The 18,535-nt window shown below is 45.0% G+C and overlaps 1 protein-coding gene across 6 annotated transcripts in view; it reads right to left on the bottom strand.

Moving 5' to 3' along the window:
- The window catches only part of SDK1 (sidekick cell adhesion molecule 1), a 588,002-nt gene extending 570,609 nt beyond the window's left edge, over positions 1-17,393 (bottom strand). For all 6 annotated transcript variants that reach the window (XM_077918733.1, XM_028706986.2, XM_077918736.1 and 3 more), the window contains exons 1-2: positions 17,266-17,393; positions 12,925-14,464 (exon numbers count right to left, since the gene is read on the bottom strand). In XM_077918733.1, coding sequence (XP_077774859.1) covers positions 12,925-13,369 — 445 coding nt within the window. In that variant the 5' untranslated portion in view covers positions 13,370-14,464; positions 17,266-17,393. The remainder of the gene's footprint in view (positions 1-12,924; positions 14,465-17,265) is intronic.
- Positions 17,394-18,535: the final 1,142 nt, after the last annotated feature.

The following is an 18,535-nucleotide window of genomic DNA, read 5'->3' as shown; positions in this document are numbered from 1 at the left end:
CAGTGAGTGAGGTAGCAGGCAAAGCATGATATTGGATCTCTGCTTGAATCCTAACCTCTTAGAGTGCTGATGCAATGAAAGCCATTTCCGAACTTGAGAGGAGAGGGGGTTGCGGGCCACCCGTGACACCCGTGGGATCCTAGATGGCGTACTTCAACAGGACTCCCACGGCTTGTGGATAACCCTTCCCGGTCTCCATGCCGGGTAGTCGATAGGAGCCAGTGCCTAAGGCCAATACCTTTCAATTCCTGTAATCAATAAAGTTGTGGCCTTTTATGCCCATTAACCTTAAATAATGTGTCCGGTGTCTTCATTTCACATGGGGGGAGGGGATTTGCCACACAACCACTCCATCATAGGCTCAGGTTGTATAAATGTGTAAATATTATATATATATATATGTATAAATGTATATTTGTATATATGTTATAAACCACAATATAACAGCTTACTGTAGTACTCAGAGAGTCACTTTGTGTATGTATGGCATACTCAGTATCTGAGGAGGCATGTGTAGGAGAGCTTGTTAACTTTTTTATTGACCAGCATTTTAGAAAAAAAAATATGCCTGCATCACAATTGAAAAGCAAAAACTATTATTAAATGTGATGTCACACTGTATTATGTAAATAAAGTGTGAAAAAGAGAGATGGAACTACTGGCAGAGGAAGGGTGTGGTTCACCCCGGGTGTCATCCCTGAGGGGGTGACATCATCGTGCCACCCCCCTGGGATGCTCGCTGTGGGTGGATAGCCCCTCCCCTCTAGGCAGCTAGGCCTGCCCCCGCAGGTGCACAGCATGTGTGCCGCTCCAGGTGCCAGAGCAGCTAGCTCTGCCTCTAGATGGAACTAATTCTATCTTGAACCTGACTACCTGTATTGCCAGAACATAAATAGATAGGGAAAAGATCCTGCCAATATATATTAGTGCATGGACAACCACTGTTAAAGCACAGTAGAACATCAGAATCACAAACGGATGAATTGAGTTAATTAGACAATCACTTCACAGAATGGAGAATAATAGAATAGAGAGCTGGAACCACCTCCATATATGTTAACTATTAAAACCAGCAGATAAGGACATATATTCCAAAATCTTCCCTTTCCCCCATGCCTTATTGGATGGGGAATCTGTGGCACCTTTTTAGCAGCAAGTATCATCAGATGCATGGAACACTCTAGAATGGTTTACCTCTAGGCACATTCTATAGTAGCTGCTGTAAGGCCTTCCAGATGCTGTTGGACTACAATTCCCATTATCTCTGAGCATTATCTATCTTGGTTGGAGCAGATGGAACTTGTGGTCCAACAACACCTCTTGGCACCATGATGACTACCCCTGTCCTGTTGGAAACTTTTGCCACAGAATTTAAGAGAGGAGTTGTTCATGCACACTAGGATAAACACCAAATACTGTATGTCTCTTCGGTTAACAGATGGGTTGGCAGCACTTATGCAGAGTATTAAAATGGTTTGTTGTCAAAGCCACAATATTCTGAACTAGAACCATGAAGAACAATCTGTTATATTTGAGTAATTTAAAGAGAATTGTTCAGTTTTGCTCAAACCATTATGAACATAACAATGCTGTGCTGGCTGTCTTTCTAAAACCCATTAACATACCCTTAGAGGTCTGCTAACAATATTCACCCCATTTGGTCACACCAAAAATTGTGTGCTTTGCCTTGTAGGTTATTCAGATTTGCCTCAGGCCAGAGCTTAGGGTGGGGGTGGGGACATAGCTGTCAGAAACAATAATAACTGTTTTAAGAAACATACTGTAATCACAGAATGCTGTCCAGGAAAAGAGCAACCCCTTAATATCAAGTTAAGTTCACATTTCTTCCAAGCCAATTCTTTGTTTAATAAAATCCAGACCACGTGTATAATCTGCAGAGTTGCATTATTTCTATTATGCAGAAACTTCAAAAGGTGCCTATGTTATTGATGTAGCACATCATATCACATTATCTCATATTTTTATACAGTTATCAAAAAGGGCTGACCTTTATCTATGCCACCAGTACTCATATTATGTGCATTTCAGAGTCCACTTTTATTACTTGTATACAAAGTGAGATTAAGATCAGGGCGCCATTGTTCAGACACTATGGAACTTAAATAGAGTAAGATGCCTATCTCCATGTTATAGGTGGGAAAGGGTAAAAAACAAAAACAAATAACTCCTTTGGTAGAGTAGGCTGGTAGCAGCATTAAAGCATAACCTGAACACAGCATGCATTGCAGGATGATAAACATCGCATGGTTTCTAAGTATTAACAGCTACAACGTTTCAGATTGTATAAAGCTATCACAAATCAAATATCTGTTTAAAGTAAAGGCTCCAAAATTATTACTGTTCCCTTAACTAACATATGTGTTCACCCTCTTAATATCAAGCTATTCCACAATACTGGTGCAGCCACTAAGAAAGCCCTATGCTTATCCCTCTCATTCATGTTTTTACTCCAGGTGGAACACAGAATGGCCTTTAAAAGAACAGGCAGGCTAGCATACAGGGAAGACACTTGGAACAAAGCCGTTTAGGGTTTTACTGGAAATCACCAACACTTTGAACTGTGTTCAGAAACATAATACTAACCGCTGCAAATGTTACAGGATGGTTAAAAGGTAAAGGGACCCCTGACTATTAGGTCCAGTCATGACCGACTCTAGGGTTGCGGCGCTCATCTTGCTTTATTGGCCGAGGGAGCCGGCGTACAGCTTCTGGGTCATGTGGCCAGCATGACTATGCCGCTTCTGGCGAACCACAGCAGCGCACGGAAACGCCATTTACCTTCCCGCCGGAGCGGTACCTATTTATCTACTTGCACTTTGATGTGCTTTCGAACTGCTAGGTTGGCAGGAGCAGGGACCGAGCAATGGGAGCTCACCCCATCGCGGCGATTCGAACTGCCAACCTTCTGATCGACAAGTCCTAGGCCTTGTGGTTTAACCCACAGTGCCACCCACGTCCCTTACAGGATGGTTAGCCATCCTTGCTGCAACATTCTGAACTAATGGAAGTTTCCAAAGATTTTTCTAATATAGCCCTGTGTAGAACACACTGCAGTAATCTAGTCTGCATGTGTTAGGCCAGATGATCCCCTTAGGAATGAATGCAACTGACCAGTCCCAAGAACTCTTTATGTATATATAAATCATTGCTTAGGGGATGTGTAACCTTTTGAGTTACAGATAAGTACAAGGGTCAATTTAAAATTACTAGAGTAGCCTGAGTCGCAAAAAATGGAACAGTCATTCTGATCCGCTTTATCAAGTCCGGAAAATGCCATGATAAGGAGATGAGTAAATTATCTCCATAGGAGCCCACAGTTCCAGCACACTGGGTTTTTGCTTTAGAGAATATCCACACTTTTACTCTTACCAGCACTTTGAACCCCCAGGTGTGTGGGGGGCGGAAGGATATATGATCTCTCCCTTCCATCTGCTCTCCAGCATGCTGCTTGTGCACCAAGGAAGAAAAGCACCAGTGGTACTTGGGCTATTGTCAGCAGTGCAAGTACACAAGCACCTCTCTAAATCCAGTTTTCCATGGTTAGAGTGAGTGAGGTTGCATTTCTTATGTGTTAAAAGTCATCTCAGGACTGGGTCTAAATTGACTCAACTAGACTACTCCAAGAGTCAATGGCAACTTGTTAATATGTTTTTTCCAGTTCTGTAAGTAACCATCCAATATGCCTCACTGATGAAACAGTATAGACTGGGAATGACCACAAATAAATGCTAAAAATATATTCTCTTTTAATGACTTTAACCCTATTTTAAAACTGAAATTGCATCTGACAATATAAAGCTTATTCTGTTTGTTTCTGCAGTGCAGTAACTGACATCTCACACACATACTTGTCTGACTTTTATAGGATAGCAAGTTTGAGTTTATTTGTAAATTGCACATCATTTCAAAGTTCTTCATCCTATATATGTCAAATGCAGCTTCTATTTTCTATGGAATAATTGTTGAAATTAACACATTTGCTATTCCCGCCAGGTCATAAATTCCATGTCTTAAAAGCCCCTTTTGTCCCATAAAAAACATGTTCCTCTAGCATCCATTTTCCTATTCTAGCAAAGTATAATGGACATTAGTGCCACTTTAAATAAGCATTCAGCTCCTTATACAATTTTAAATTATAGATTTGATCCAGTGGCATAAAAAATTACACTATCATCTCTTTTAACCTAAGAAAACCAGACAAGTTCTCTTTCTTTAAATATTAAGGTACTATTTCTCATTAAAAAATGCTTAGAGCTATGCACAAGGGTTTTATCTCCCTAAAAAAATCAACCAGCTATTGCTGTAAGTGCCAAAGAAAATGATATTTCTAGGTTGCCTTTTAATACTTAAAGTATTTCTTTGCTGCTAACAATTCTCGCTGCATTTAAGAAAGTGGCAAATTTATTATTTCCTTTCAAAGACAGTTCAAAATGCATTGTAATATATTGGTATATTACATCTACCACTCTAGTAAGGTTTTTTTATACACACCAAATGACTAAACCTATCTGTAATTTTGCAGTGTCTTTCACAACAGTATGCCTTCTGTTCAGAGCAAGAGGCCTGTACTCATGAGAATCTCGCTATCAAATTAAGGCCTAAAACTATGTATTCCACAGCAGTACAGAAGTCATTCCATTACATTCCACATAGTAAGTGTATAAAATTTCACATCTTGAATAATCCTAGGAATAAAAGTTTGGGACAGCTCAGAAAATAAAATTACCAACTATGGCCTTATCAGTCTGAATGCTAAGTGCTGGTTTTGACCAATAAAGCCTTAAACAGCTCAGGACTGCATTACCTTAAGAACTGTCTCTCCCCATACGAACCAATTCAGGCCCTGCAATTGTAATCTGAGGACCTTATTTGTGTGCCTCCTCCACAAGAGGTCCAGAGGGTGGCAACATGAGAAGAGGCCTTTTATGCAGTGACTCCCCACTTCGTGGAATGCTTTCCCCAAGGAGGCTTGCCTGGCACCTTTGTTAGAATCACAGAATCATAGAGTTGGAAGGGACCCCTAGGGTAATCCAGCCCAACCCCCTACAATGCAGTATTCTCAGCTAAAGCATCCATGACAGGTGGCCATCCAACATCTGCTTTAAAATCTCCAGTGAGGGAGAGTCCACAACCTCCCAAGGGATTCTGTTCCACTGTCAAACAGCTCTTACTGTCAGAAAGTTCTTCCTAATGTTTAGTTGGAATTTTTGCAGATAAAGTCGCTCAGATTTGGAAAGAGGTAGACTCCACCATGGGAGCAGGGCCGGGGCGGAAGAGTGCTAAAGTCCTGTCTAGTCAAGTTGCTTGGGATCAATTCCAATCTGTTACCTCCGAGGATGTGGACAGGCTGCTTGGATGAGTGAAAACAACCACCTGTCTCCTTGATCCTTGCCCATCCTGGCTTATAAAAGCTAGCTGGGAAGGGCTGGGTGATGGGCTTCACGGGGTGGTGAATGCTTCTGTCTGTGAGGGAGCCTTCCCAGACCTGCTGAAAGAGGCGGTTATCAAACCGGTTCTTAAAAAACCATCTTTAGATGCAGCCAATATGGCCAACTATCGCCCAGTCTCAAATCTTCCATTCTTGGGCAAGGTGATTGAGCGAGTGGTTGCTGAACAATTCCAGGCATGCCTGGAAGAAGCGGACCATTTGGATCCCTTCCATGCAGGATTCAGGCCTCATCATGGGACTGAAACTGCCTTGATCACACTGGTCGATGATCTCCGGCGGGCTAGGGACAAAGGTGAAAGCTGTTTCCTAGTTCTGCTGGATCTCTCAGTGGCTTTTGACACCATCAACCATAACATCCTTCTGAACCGTCTAGAGGGGCTGGGAGGGAGCTGGGGGCACTGTTATACTGTACAGTGGTTCCGCTCCTTCCTCCTGGACTGTGTTCAGAAAGTGGGGGGGGGGAATGAGTGTTCAGACCCCTGGGCTCTCACGTGGGGTGCCTCAGGGTTCTGTCCTCTTCCCCATGCTTTTAAACATCTACATGCAGCCACTGGGAGAAATCATCAGGGGGTTTGGGCTGGTTGTTCATCAGTATGCGGATGATACCCAGCTCTACCTCTCTTTCAAATCAGAACCAGTGAAGGTGGTGAAGGTCCTGTGTGAGTGTCTGGAGGCAGTTGGTTGGAGGATGGATGGTGGCTAACAGATGGAGGTTGAATCCTGACAAGGCAGAAGTACTGTTTTTGGGGGACAGGAGGCGGGCAGGTGTGGAGGACTCCCTGGTCTTGAATGGGGTAACTGCCTCTGAAGGACCAGGTGCGCAGCCTGGGAGTCATTCTGGACTCACAGCTGTTCATGGAGGTGCAGGTCAATTTTGTGTCCAGGGCAGCTGTTTATGCAAGCTATTGTGAATCCCTACCTTTTGTCCCAACATACCTATCAAGTTATACACAAGTAAACATCTCCATGAAATAATTAACCATTTTGGTCAAAAAATGCACACCAGCTACATTGATCTCCAGTTCTGATAATATAAATACTACCATGCTGCCTGCTTCACAATGGCAACATTGATGCATTCTGATTTTTGTTAGATGCATAAATGAATGGCTACTGACTTTTATATTTTTCAAACGGAAAACAAGCATATACCGTTGTAGTCTCTGTTGCAGTCTGCGATCTTTTTGAACCAGGCACAACCTAACCTGTGTGATGCCTTCCTCTGTTCCATTTTAGAACAATCACAAGCTACAGACTTCAATTTTCATCTTGTCTTGCAACAGCCCTTTCTCTCCCACTCCTGAAAAGGTATTGATTTGCATAACATACTGCCTTATGAAGAGATTTAATTAACACAAAGACTTTAACACTTATTTGTGACCTTTTAACATGGGTGGCGCTGTGGGTTAAACCACAGAGCCTAGGACTTGCTGATCAGAAGGTTGGCGGTTTGAATCCCCGCGACGAGGTGAGCTCCCGTTGCTCGGTCCCTGCTCCTGCCAACCTAGCAGTTCGAAAGCACATCAAAGTGCAAGTAGATAAGTAGGTACCGCTCTGGCGGGAAGCTAAACGGCATTTCCGTACGCTGCTCTGGTTCGCCAGAAGCAGCTTAGTCATGCTGGCCACATGACCCAGAAGCTGTACGCCAGCTCCCTCGGCCAATAAAGTGAGATGAGCACCGCAACCCCAGAGTCGGTCACGACTGGACCTAATAGTCAGAGGTCCCTTTACCTTTAACAAAATATTTACCGTACTGTTACTTTTGAATTCAAAATAAACATATATACCTAGATCCATTAATCCTTTAAGTGACAGTAGTGAATCCTAAACGATAAGTTCTCATTTTCAACTTCTCTCCTTTTTTGCATTTTGATTAAGATTTCCACAAGAGGCAGATTTCAACATGTTTGGTTCAAAGCCTTGGTACCTGGTAAGTTTTTCCATAAAGGCAAACTTGAACCTGCCTTTAGGCTCTTCAGTATTCTTATGGAGGAGCAATAATGGCAGAATAGTCTTAGAAAAGTTTTCCTCTAGTGACCTAATGTTATATCATACACTGGCATCTTGTCAAGAGATAGAACTGATCTTTTGCTTTCTATGGCTGAACTTGTGATATCTGTATGAAACAAATATCTACCGTATTACGTTATGTAATGTCATGTTTTAAGCTAAAAGCAGTACTTGAACTAATGGGGATGGGGAGGTAGGTTAAATCCACATGTCCAACCTCCTGAATCCCATCAAATAAATGGTATCTGTCTTGTTGCCTCTTGAATATAGTAGCTGAGGGGGGCCAGGTGTCCCCCCCAAAAAAAATATATATCTGGGCACTGGTTATTCGGCTTTCCACAGAGACCCTTCTCACTGTCTCTTCAGGAATTTGTAAGTGGCAGACAACATGCAAAAGGGCCTCTTCTGTAATGGCCCCCACCACCTAAGAAATATGTATGGCTCCTTCATTGCTTGCATTTAGACAGCCAGTTAAACTTTTCTTTTAAATCAGGCTTCTGTGCCCTCCTAGATGTTTTGACTACTATACGTTTTATTACTGTTATCACATTATTGCTTGTTTCACTGTAACTTTTTCTATTGTAGTGTGTGAAATGACCTTCATTTTGAATGCCCTTCAGTTTCACTTATCTTGAAAATACATTTTCAGGAAGAGGAAAACACAGAAAGGGTTGCTGCTTAATTCACTTGATAGTTCTTTGTGAGTGGTTTTAGGGAGGGGTCAGCTGTCTTGGTCAGCTTCTAATGTCAGTGTTGAATCAGAATCCCATTCCATACATCCTTGCATGCTGCAGCAGGCTGCATACAACTTTGTAAGAAAATCACCACTCATTTGCTTGTGAAACAAAAGATTGGTGTTAAGCAAGAAAACCAAGAGGTAGGGTAAGTGCAGAAGGGAAAGGCAAGTTCAAAATTTTGAGAGAAGCGTTACTCAGTGGATAACTGAAATCACACTCACTAATAGGAAAGGGCTGTTGCATATTATTATTATTATTATTATTATTATTATTATTATTTCATTTATTTACTGTATAGTAAATCTATATATTACATGTGGAAATTAAGACTTCTGATAATGGAGAGCCAAAATATTAGTTTCCAATGGTGATAACTATTTATTGTTTCTGACAAAAGTTTTCCTCCCACTGATTTCAAAGAGCCTTTCTGATGTCAAGTAATGAGAAATTAACATAGATAATAAGTTAACATAGATTAACTTCACTTGCCATTGCACAGAACATGGGTTATCAGATTCAGATTATGATAGATGAAGACCCAAAGAACCACAGGTCTAGTTTCCACACCCAGGAGATGAGTTTTTAAAAACAGCAGCTGCCATGTAGCAATTGTGCAGCAAACTGCTTTTGAAACAGAGAGATGTTTCAAAAGTAGTTTGTAACATGACATGGGTTTCTGATGCTCAAAGAAAGGAAAAACATTCAAATGTCCCTCTGAGTATATACATGCACTGAAAGATCTTAGCCTCTTTCTGTAGACCAGCAGCATACTCATATGTACAAGTATCTATTGTATCATGTAACAACATATATAAACCATCTTTCACTGCAAAGTAATCCTGGGGCAGGTTTCAAGAGTATTTAAACAATATCACAAAGCAAACCATAAAATACTAATAAACATTAGTATAAACGATTACAGTAAAAGTAACAAAGGAATAAACAAAGACCTCAACCAGTTAAAAGCAACACCTAAATAAGTTTCAAAGCCAGGGGCACCACTACACAAAAGCCTGTCTCTTGTCATGGCATAGCAGGCCACACCCACCAGTAGGACAAAAACCAATGCGTCCTCTGCCAATCTCAGGATCTAGGCTGGTCTCGTTAATATTTATTTATTAAGTATACTTTTGCCCTTCACCTGAATATCCGAAAGCCCAGCGCGCGCACACACAATCTATCTATCTTGTGAACAATTCACCTAAAACCACAGTACATTATTCACAATATAATCTCAATAAAAATGATATGGCAACAGGAACCACATAAAACACAGTCACAGTCATCATTATACTTCACTATATCCAAAGGTCTAGGTAAAGGGAAAGGCACTCCAACAAGTACCTGGGTTCCAGGTAATCTGGGGTTTTGTAAGACAACCCTAATGCCTTAAACTTGTCCTAGTAACAAATACAGGCAGCCAGTGTAGTTCCCACAGAATGGATGTTATATAAGCTCATGCTTAAGCACCTGAACAATATTCCGCACCAGCTGCAGTTTTTGTACCATCTTCAAGGATAGCCCTATGTAGAGTGTATTGCAGTCATTGAGATATGAGGTTACCAGAGTGTGTATTCCTGTGGCAAGTTTGGTCTAGGAATGGCAGTAGCCAAAGAACAGCTGGCTGAGGGAAGCAGGCCAAGAGAAAAATATATAACCACCTTAAATGTATATAATTATCCACTTACTTTCAATTATTGACCTTAGAACCAATATTACAGCATGCCATTATATTATTTCCACTACTAACAATAATCATATTTTATAGCAAGATTTTACATTTTGTTTCACTTTTTTTTATCTGATGCAAAGGGATTGTCACAAAATGCTCCTGACTAACTAATCAATCAATCAATTTGAAGCATCAATAGAAACTCCAGACATCTCATTTTCAAGATAAGCTTTGATCAAAGTATATCATCTTTTCTAAAATATGCATTTCTAATAAAAAAATGTTTTAAATGATGAGATACAAATTAATGCAGAGAACAGCGAAATTTCATCCCTTACAATTTAAACCTCAAGTTAAGTTCATCACACTAAAAAAGAATGCACTCCTCTATAAATCAATATATTTTTCAAAGGGTTGCAGAAGTCATCCTTCATAACAAGGCCACAGATACTTTCTTCTTATTTCCTGCAGTGAAGTGTTCATACTTCAGTGAGTCATTTGAACATCCGTCACAATGTAGCACACAATTGAATCTCCACTCCTTAGAGCTTTTAGGTCAGTTTTGTTCTACTAGCAATCATACACACACTTCTATAACTGGGGTTTACTTCTGAGCAATGATGCTATTAATTCCATTACACCTTGAACATTGCCAAAGTGTTCATAGAAGACATAGGAAAAGCTTATACCAAGTTGGACTTACTAGCTTGTCTACACTGACTGGCAGTGGCTCCCCAGGGTTTCAGACACACTTCCCTGAGAGTAAGTCTCATAGAGCTCAGTGGGACATCTTTCTAAGAAGACATGCATAAGTCACAAATAGCAGCCTTAACTTTCTTCACAATGAGTAAACCCCCCCCCCCAGTCTATAACGTTCCTAATTGAACACTGTAAATGACAGTGAAATAGTAAATACACTTCTCGTAAAACTACAGAAGACTTCAAAAGTTAGATGTGAATGTCTTCTGTAAGATCAATAATGCCTTTGGCTCTTAGGCATGGTCAAGCATTTAAGTTGAATGGGGCTTACTTCTAATTAAGTGCTCACAGGCATGCAGTCTTAATATTTGCACTAAATGCAGTCACAAACCTTTCATTATGATATTACCTGACATACAAATATACATACTTTCCGATGCAAGATGAAGGTTACTTTCACCATTCATCCACAGAAAACAATATTTCTTAAAAAGGTCAGTTTAATTGATTGAGGCATATGCATGTAAAACTGGCTTCACTGCAGACTTCAGGAAATCCAATTTAAATAGCTGTTCAAATATTTGTCTTGAAAAAGGTCAAAATTATATTTAGCCAAAAAGAAAAAGTATACAAAGTAGGGGGAGGAAACGTGTAGTTTAACTTGCTAAAAGATTACAAGAGGTTTGGTATAAACATAACACTATTCTGCAGAGATTTCCAGGCCCTGATTGTCAAACAGTTCAGGAAAAGGAGGGACTGGGAGCATACACAATGGGCCGGAAGAGGCAGCCTGATGCGGCTGGAGGCAATTAGCAAGGAGCGTTTTATACCAGAATTAAAACTTCATCCTGAAGTAGTAAACGCTGACAAGGCATGGCTGGAAGAACACGCTTAGTTGCGTAGCCCCTCCTCTTACCGCTCGAGCGAACGCCGAGCAGCTCCTCCCTAAGTAATTCTACAACTCCCCAGAAACTGGGAGGAGGCGAGGAAAAGATATTCTGAAAACTTCTCTGGGCTGCCTTAAAGTCAAGCTTGAGGAATACTCTCATTGCCAGGGGGGGGGGGGGACCCAAACACCATTTACTTCTCATTAATTCTCTCGGTTGCAAAGGGGCATGCAGCATCGTGGTCAGCCATGCAATTGCTAGCAGGAAGAAAAAAATAACCTTCAACCTTTGCCTTGTTTTCATTCTTTGTTTCTGTAAAGGAGCTCATAGGAAAAAAATGGACCACCGCGTGTGAGGTGGGGGGGGGGGGATATATAACCAAGAAATCGCTCTGCTTATGACAAGGAAATGCTTGGGCAGATCCAACGCCCTCTTTCCCCGGCATGAGTAACTTCCACATGCTTCTCACTAACTCAGCCCCACGAGAGACCAGCAGGGTGCCCAACAGACCGCTCCAGCCCAGCTTGACAAACAACCACCAACAGCACACGCGCCGAAAGTGAAAGCAGAGCTTGTTCATCAGGTCACTCTGCATAACCAACTGCAATACGCGGAGCCCACGTTGCAATATATTCTGTTTTTCACTCCGTCGAAACATTTGGAATTTGCAGAGATCTGGCTATTAAAATGCACACGCGCATGCACACACACTCACACTGACAATTATTCTATCCAAAGTGCCTGGCACTGGATCTCTGAAGCCTGTTGTTCCTTTCCTCTGCTATATGACCCCATCGTTCGACTATAAAGGTCCTTGATGTGGAAATGTGGAGACACGAATCAATCGCACCGTTTGTCTGTCTTAAATCCATGTTGTTGGCAACCTGAATGAACAGCGCTCAAACATACAATGGTACTGTATTCATTTTCTCTCTCTATTTTTTTAAAGCACGCCTGATTTAGCCTTAGCTGGCAGATTTATGGGCCCTCCTTTCTCTTGACAGCTTAGCTCAATGTATTTCATATATGCACACACACACACACTCATCCAAAAAGTTAACTCTTCCATTGCCTGGAAGTATTGAATTGCAGATTCATCCCCAAACAGTTAAAGGGGGAAGATTAGCAGAGGCTCAGATAGGATTACACCAATGGTGGGGTGGAGGGAGGTGGGGAGGGAAAGGGATATCGTGGGAGAAAAGATGCCAAGACACATCCTATGGCTATTTATGCCGAGGCAGCCCTTGTGATCCGAAACCCATTGTCGAAGGGAAAGGCTGCAACGAGAGGGTCGTGTCTCTGGTGTGAAAAACAGAAAGCCAGGGCTGTATACCTAACCTATCACTCCAGTTCCCCTGAGCAGCGGGATGCCTGGCGTCCTTTTTTGCAAGGGGGGGGGGGAGACAAGACTATCCCAATAAGCCCAAAGCGTCTCAAAGCAAGCCTTACCTTGTGCCAGAGCTTGCAACATGTGGAGCTGAAGGAAGAGAAACGCCCACCATCCCCGGCAGAAGAAGAAACAGAAGTTTAACTTTATCATCACTCGATCTCGCCACCTATTCCTCGGCGGTGCAAGGTTCCCAGCCCCCCTTCTCCGGATCACTATTTGCTCCACGCGATCCGAGGAGGGCCCGCCACCAAAGCTCGCTCCATCCCCGAGAGAGGCCATGTTCTGGCGGGGGGGTCTCCCGCTGCGGCCATCCCGAAGTTTTCGGGGGACCCGAGCCCCGGCCGGGAAGGAGCCGTGGTCTCCCTGGCTCGCGCCCACTTTGCATAGAAACCCCAGGCGAAAGCATTCCCTGTGCATGACTGCCTTGCAATCGCCGCCCCAATCGATGTGTCTCGTGGAGGAACTGATTGCACCAAAACAAGCAGGCAGAAATGCAAAACACATGTTCCTCTGGACTCCTCCGATGCCTTCACCACACACACAAACAGAAAGAGAGAGAGAGAGAGTGTGTGTATTAAGTTTACTGGCGTCAATATCTCAACAGATCGCGGCTCTTCATCACATCCCTAGCAAAAAGCAAAAGCCATCAGAGCACGGCAGGAGGAAGAGAGCGGTCCAGCTCCGCCAGGCACCGGCAGACAATCCAGAGAGCACCTTCCATAGCCACCAAGATGACGGAAACTGCCCGCCCCCCTGATGCTGAAGAAGCGTGGCTACGGTTTCTGCGCCGCCGTCCCTCTTCTTCCTCCCCTCCTCCTCCTCTCCGGAGCAAAGACCCTCCGCTCCCGAAGTTCTAAATTCTCGGGCAAGTCCTTCAGTCTCGAGCGAGGCAGGGAGGAAAAGCGATCGTGGGATTCAAAGAGTCACTCCAGCCCCGCTCCAGTCAAAGGGGAAAAGTGGGGAAGCCCCACGCTGACAGGTTGGGCTGGGTCCCGATGAACCTTCCCCCTTCTCCTCCTTGCAGAGCCCCGGGGATGTTCTTGCGCATCCGATTTCCTTCATCCCTCCATCCCTCTCCGGAGTTGCAATCGCGGCGTGTCCCCCCCTTTGGACAGCAGTCGCGAAGGCTCGTCAGATCCCCAGCCGAGCAGGTAAACTGAGCCCGCGCCTGGCTGCGCTGCTCTTTCCAGCTCGATTTGCAACCAGTTACACGCCAGGGGGAGGCGGGAGCGGAGCGGGGGGGGGGTGTCTCTCTCTTGAACTCTCCAGCAAAGGTGGGGGAAATCTGATCAGGTTTCCCTCGCAGGAGACAGGAGGAGGTTGCTGGGAGAGAGGGGGAGACGGGGAGAGGAAGCAACAGCTCACCTCCAAGGAGGCTTCCTTCTCCTTCTTCTCCTCCTCCCCACTTCTGGGTCAACTGGGGAGGCAGCCCAAGGCAGAAGCCCCCCCAGCCGAGCAGGGAAGGAGACCCACGGAAGCAGCAGCAGCAGCAGCAGCAACAAGGTGCAATCCTCCGCTTGGCTGGCCACCCCCGGCGTCCCTCGTTGCACAAGCCCGGAGGGATCTTCCTGTGCTCGCTCGCTCTCTCTTACGCAGAAGCTGTAAACACAAGGAAGGGAGAGGAGAGCCGTTCAGAGAGGGAGGACGGAAGGCGACACCGCGACACCCCCGGGTTCAAAAGTGCTTCGAAGATGCATCCCGTTCCCAACTGGGACCATCGCCACTATATATGGATGCTTAACCCTTTCGGGACTGCCTGCAACGCTTCTTTCTTTCTGGGACTTGCCCGGGGGAGAGGGGGGGAGTTGCACAAATATCAGGTGGGGCACCGAAACGAGCCAGGGAGGAGATTGGTTCACACTGGTGGCTACCTCCCACTTCGGCCAAGGCAGCGATCCTAAGCACATGCTTGCCCTGCGTGCAAGCCCCAGGAAACTGAAAGGGGCTTGCTTGCTGCTGAGCAAGCAGGCTTGGTGTAGGGTTGTTTAGTCTACACATCTCTTCTCTGCCCCCCACCCCAATATTGAGTGAGATCTGCTCCCAGGTCCATTGATTTCAGTGTGTGTGGTATGTGAAAAACCCACCCCCCAATAACTTTTTCAGCCCCTTTTGTCTACAGTGCAGTCCTAAGCAGCTTCACTCAAAAGCAAACCCCACAGACTAGACCCATAGATGGGCGTCTGGATTAGACCCATAGAAACCGGACCCCAAATGGGACTCACTTTCAAGTGTAGGGTTTCAACCCCCAGTTTCTGTTTCTCTCACCCCTGCAGTCCGCACACTTAACTTTTCCGTCCATCACTCTCCATCCCTGAAATCCACCCTTAGTTATCTATTTAATAAAATTTGTATACTCTTTGGCTGTAGAAAAAAACAACAACCCTCAAAGCAGTTTACAAAAAAAAGATCAAACAATAAAATTATCACTGAAATGTATCATTCTTCTTCACCCCACCCATCACTCCTCCTCTACCCTGTAAGCTTTACCCAGCTTTCAGATTGTTCTCTGTCTGGCCTGCATTTCCCTCCCACCCAGGGCCAGCCCACACGTGAGACAAGGTGAGGCGAATGCCTCAGGCGGCAGGATCCACAGGGCAGCAGATCTGGCCTCCAATGAATCCATCACACACTGCTGCTGCAAATCCATGCACTCTTCAGAGGTCAGATCCACCTCCTGCTCAGCAGCCCCACCGCCACCAATGCTGCCTCTACAGCAGCCTCTTGGTGAATAGGAGGCAGTCCTGGTCTTCTCCCACCCTTGTTCCCTTCTGGCTGGGGAGGGCACCATTTTGTGGTTTGCCTCAAGTGCCAAAATGCATTGGACCAGCCCTGCTCCCACCCCTCTCTCAAATGGTCCCCTATTGCCCTATCCTACCTCACAGGGCTCTTGTGAGGATAAGCACCATCAAACAGCCTGCAAATTTTACGAAGCAAATACATGAAACAAATAATAATAGCCTATGGCCTTTTAAAGGGGAGGGTGGGGAGGGTATTGTTTTTGCTTATTCCTATGTTACGTATTTTTGCGTCTTTATATTGTAAACTGCCTTGTGATTCTCCAGGGAAGGGCAGTGTAGAAATTTTCATACCAATAATAATCTTAATAATCAGGGGTTGTTGTTATTCCCCAGCCGGAACTTGCCAGAATTCAGTTCTGGCACCTTTCAGGTGGGCACGTTGCCATTATAAGAGAGCAAAGGAGGTGTCTGTGGTGAGTTCTAGTACCCCTTTTTCTAGAAAAATAGCACAAATGATAATAAACGAGCTTGGGAGAAGTGACAAAATAGCCGCCATGCCAGGCTTCCCTGAGGAGGGGAAAGGAAGGCTGGAGTTTGTGCTTGGAATGGCCCTTGTTGCCTCCTCTGAGAACCAGTCCCTGCTCCTGTGAGAGCTTGGGTCTTCTTTCTGTCAAGAAGACTGAGAGAGAACTTGTTTCTATCAAGAACTGAGAAACTGAGAAACCTGCTCCCAGAAGGGGCCTCGGAAAGCCGGCCCACCCATGAGGCAAGCTGACATAACTGCCTCAGGCAGACAAGGCCAGAGGAATCCTACTCCATGAGGGGAGGGAAAACTTCCTTCAAATGTGTCCTGAATTGGGAAGCAGCATGTATTATAATTAATAATAATAATGGCTTAAAATATAGGAATATGTAACATGGAAATGTCTCTCTTTTTCCCCCCTCCTGAGGGGAGGAAAAACTTCCTTCAAATATGTCCTGAACTGGGAGACAGTATGTCAGTTATGACTAATAATAATGGTGGCTAATAAATATAGTATATAAAATAAAAGCCTGTTTCCCCCTCTCATGAGAGAAGCGCTTCCTTCAAATGTGTCCTAAATAGAAGCAGCATGTATGTGTCTGTTATAATTATTACAGATGCACACAACAGCAGCTAATAAATAGGAATATATAAAATAGAAAAACTATCTTCCCCCTCATGAGGGGAGTAAAGCTTCCTTCAATCATGTATTGAACTGGGAGACAGCATGTATGCGTGTCTGGTGTGATTATTATTACAGACACACACATTAATAATAATGTTAATATAGAAATATTTATACTTTGCTTTTCCTCAAGGGAAGCTTCCTTTAAATGCGTCCTAAATAGGGAGGCAGTGTATATATAACGAACATATATTTAAAAACAAAACAAAAAACCTAAAATGCAACAATTTGTGAGGGGTGGCATTACATTCGCCGCATACTATTTACACATCTGTTGTTCTGAATAACAATGACTAAGATAGATAGAGAACCAGAAATCTTAATTTTAAAAATCTTAAAATGCGATGATTTGTGAGGGGTGACTTTACACTCGCCGCATACTATGTACATATCTGTTGTTCTGAATAAAAATAGCAGGCGCAGGGAAATCTGTGACTTTACATTCGCCACATACTTTATATATACTTTTATTGTTTCTTATTTCTCGGCCGCCTGCTCTCCACACAGGCGCCAAGAGGCGGGCATAGCAGCTCCTCGCCTCAGCGCCCCTTCGCAGAGACTGACGGAGTCTGGCGGGCGAAAGGGAGAATAAAGAGACGCCCGCTTTCCCGCCGCTAAAACCTCCCGCAACGCTCCGCCCACCGCCCTCGAGCACCGCCTTCCCGCTCGGCGATTGGCCAAGGAGGCGCGTGAGGGGAGGAGCCCGGAGTGTGGAGCGTGTCCTCCGCCGCCCCGCCCCGAAGGCCGCGCGCTTCCCCCCCCCCTTTTCTTTTTTTTAAACCCGTCTGCCTAACGACTGGGCGCGCGCGCGCTCAGGTTCCCCCGCCTCCCTGCCTGCTTCGATTGATTGGTTTGAACCCGGCGTTCTCCCCCCCCCCCCCGCCTCGCGCTTTCTGGCTCCTTCGCGCGGCGCGGGCCTGCGCCCCCTGCAGGGCATTGCAGGGAAGCGCCTCTGCAGCAGCAGCAGCAGGAGCGAAAGGGACGGCGCCGCCGCCAGAGAGAGCGTTTGCGAGCGGGAGACACGCCCTGGATCGGGGGCGGGGGGGGGGGGGAGAGAATAAAAATACTAGCCGTGGGAGGAGGAGGAGGCTGCAGCGGTCCTCCAGGCTGCATGTTTCCTGCCTTTGTGTCTGGCAGATCCTTGCTGCCGCCGTTAAATTTTTGCAGCAAGCGAGAGAAGGGGAGGCGTGGGATGCGGGTGGGGGTGGATTTGACAAAAGCCAGGAAGCCGTGCGGGGGGGGGGGGGGGGAGGAAGCTTTTGCAAATACCTCCCGACCGCCCATTCTCGTTGCTTTAAGGCGCTGCTGTTGTCTGCCCGGGCTTGGCTTAGTTTGTTTCGCTGAACGTGCTTTTGCTTGCACACGCCAGGGCTCTAAAAAAAAAAAATAGTTTTAAATACCTCGGCAAGCTACGTATTGTGGCAAACTCATTCAGCAGTGCCGATCAGGCCCCGTGTCATTCCTCTTCATTTGTGCGTGTCTCACTCCGTGTGTACTGTATTATTAATGGACGGCATTAAGAGGATCGGGCCAAGTGTTTTGAGAGGCGTTTAAATCAAAGGAGTGCAGGCACGCTTTCTGCACGCAGTTGCCCGTGAAGCTTGCAGAATAGATGGTACCAGCGCTCCCTGGGGATGTCGCCTGTTTTTGCCTCGCCATCACTCCGGGCCCACTTTTTCTTTTCAATGCACCAACCTGGTGCCTCGTGCCTGCGACCATCGCCC

Source organism: Podarcis muralis, chromosome 14 (genome assembly GCF_964188315.1).
Source record: "Podarcis muralis chromosome 14, rPodMur119.hap1.1, whole genome shotgun sequence".
NCBI lineage: Eukaryota > Metazoa > Chordata > Lepidosauria > Squamata > Lacertidae > Podarcis > Podarcis muralis.
Note: the sequence above shows the minus strand (reverse complement) of the source record. Positions and strands in the feature narration are given on the sequence as shown.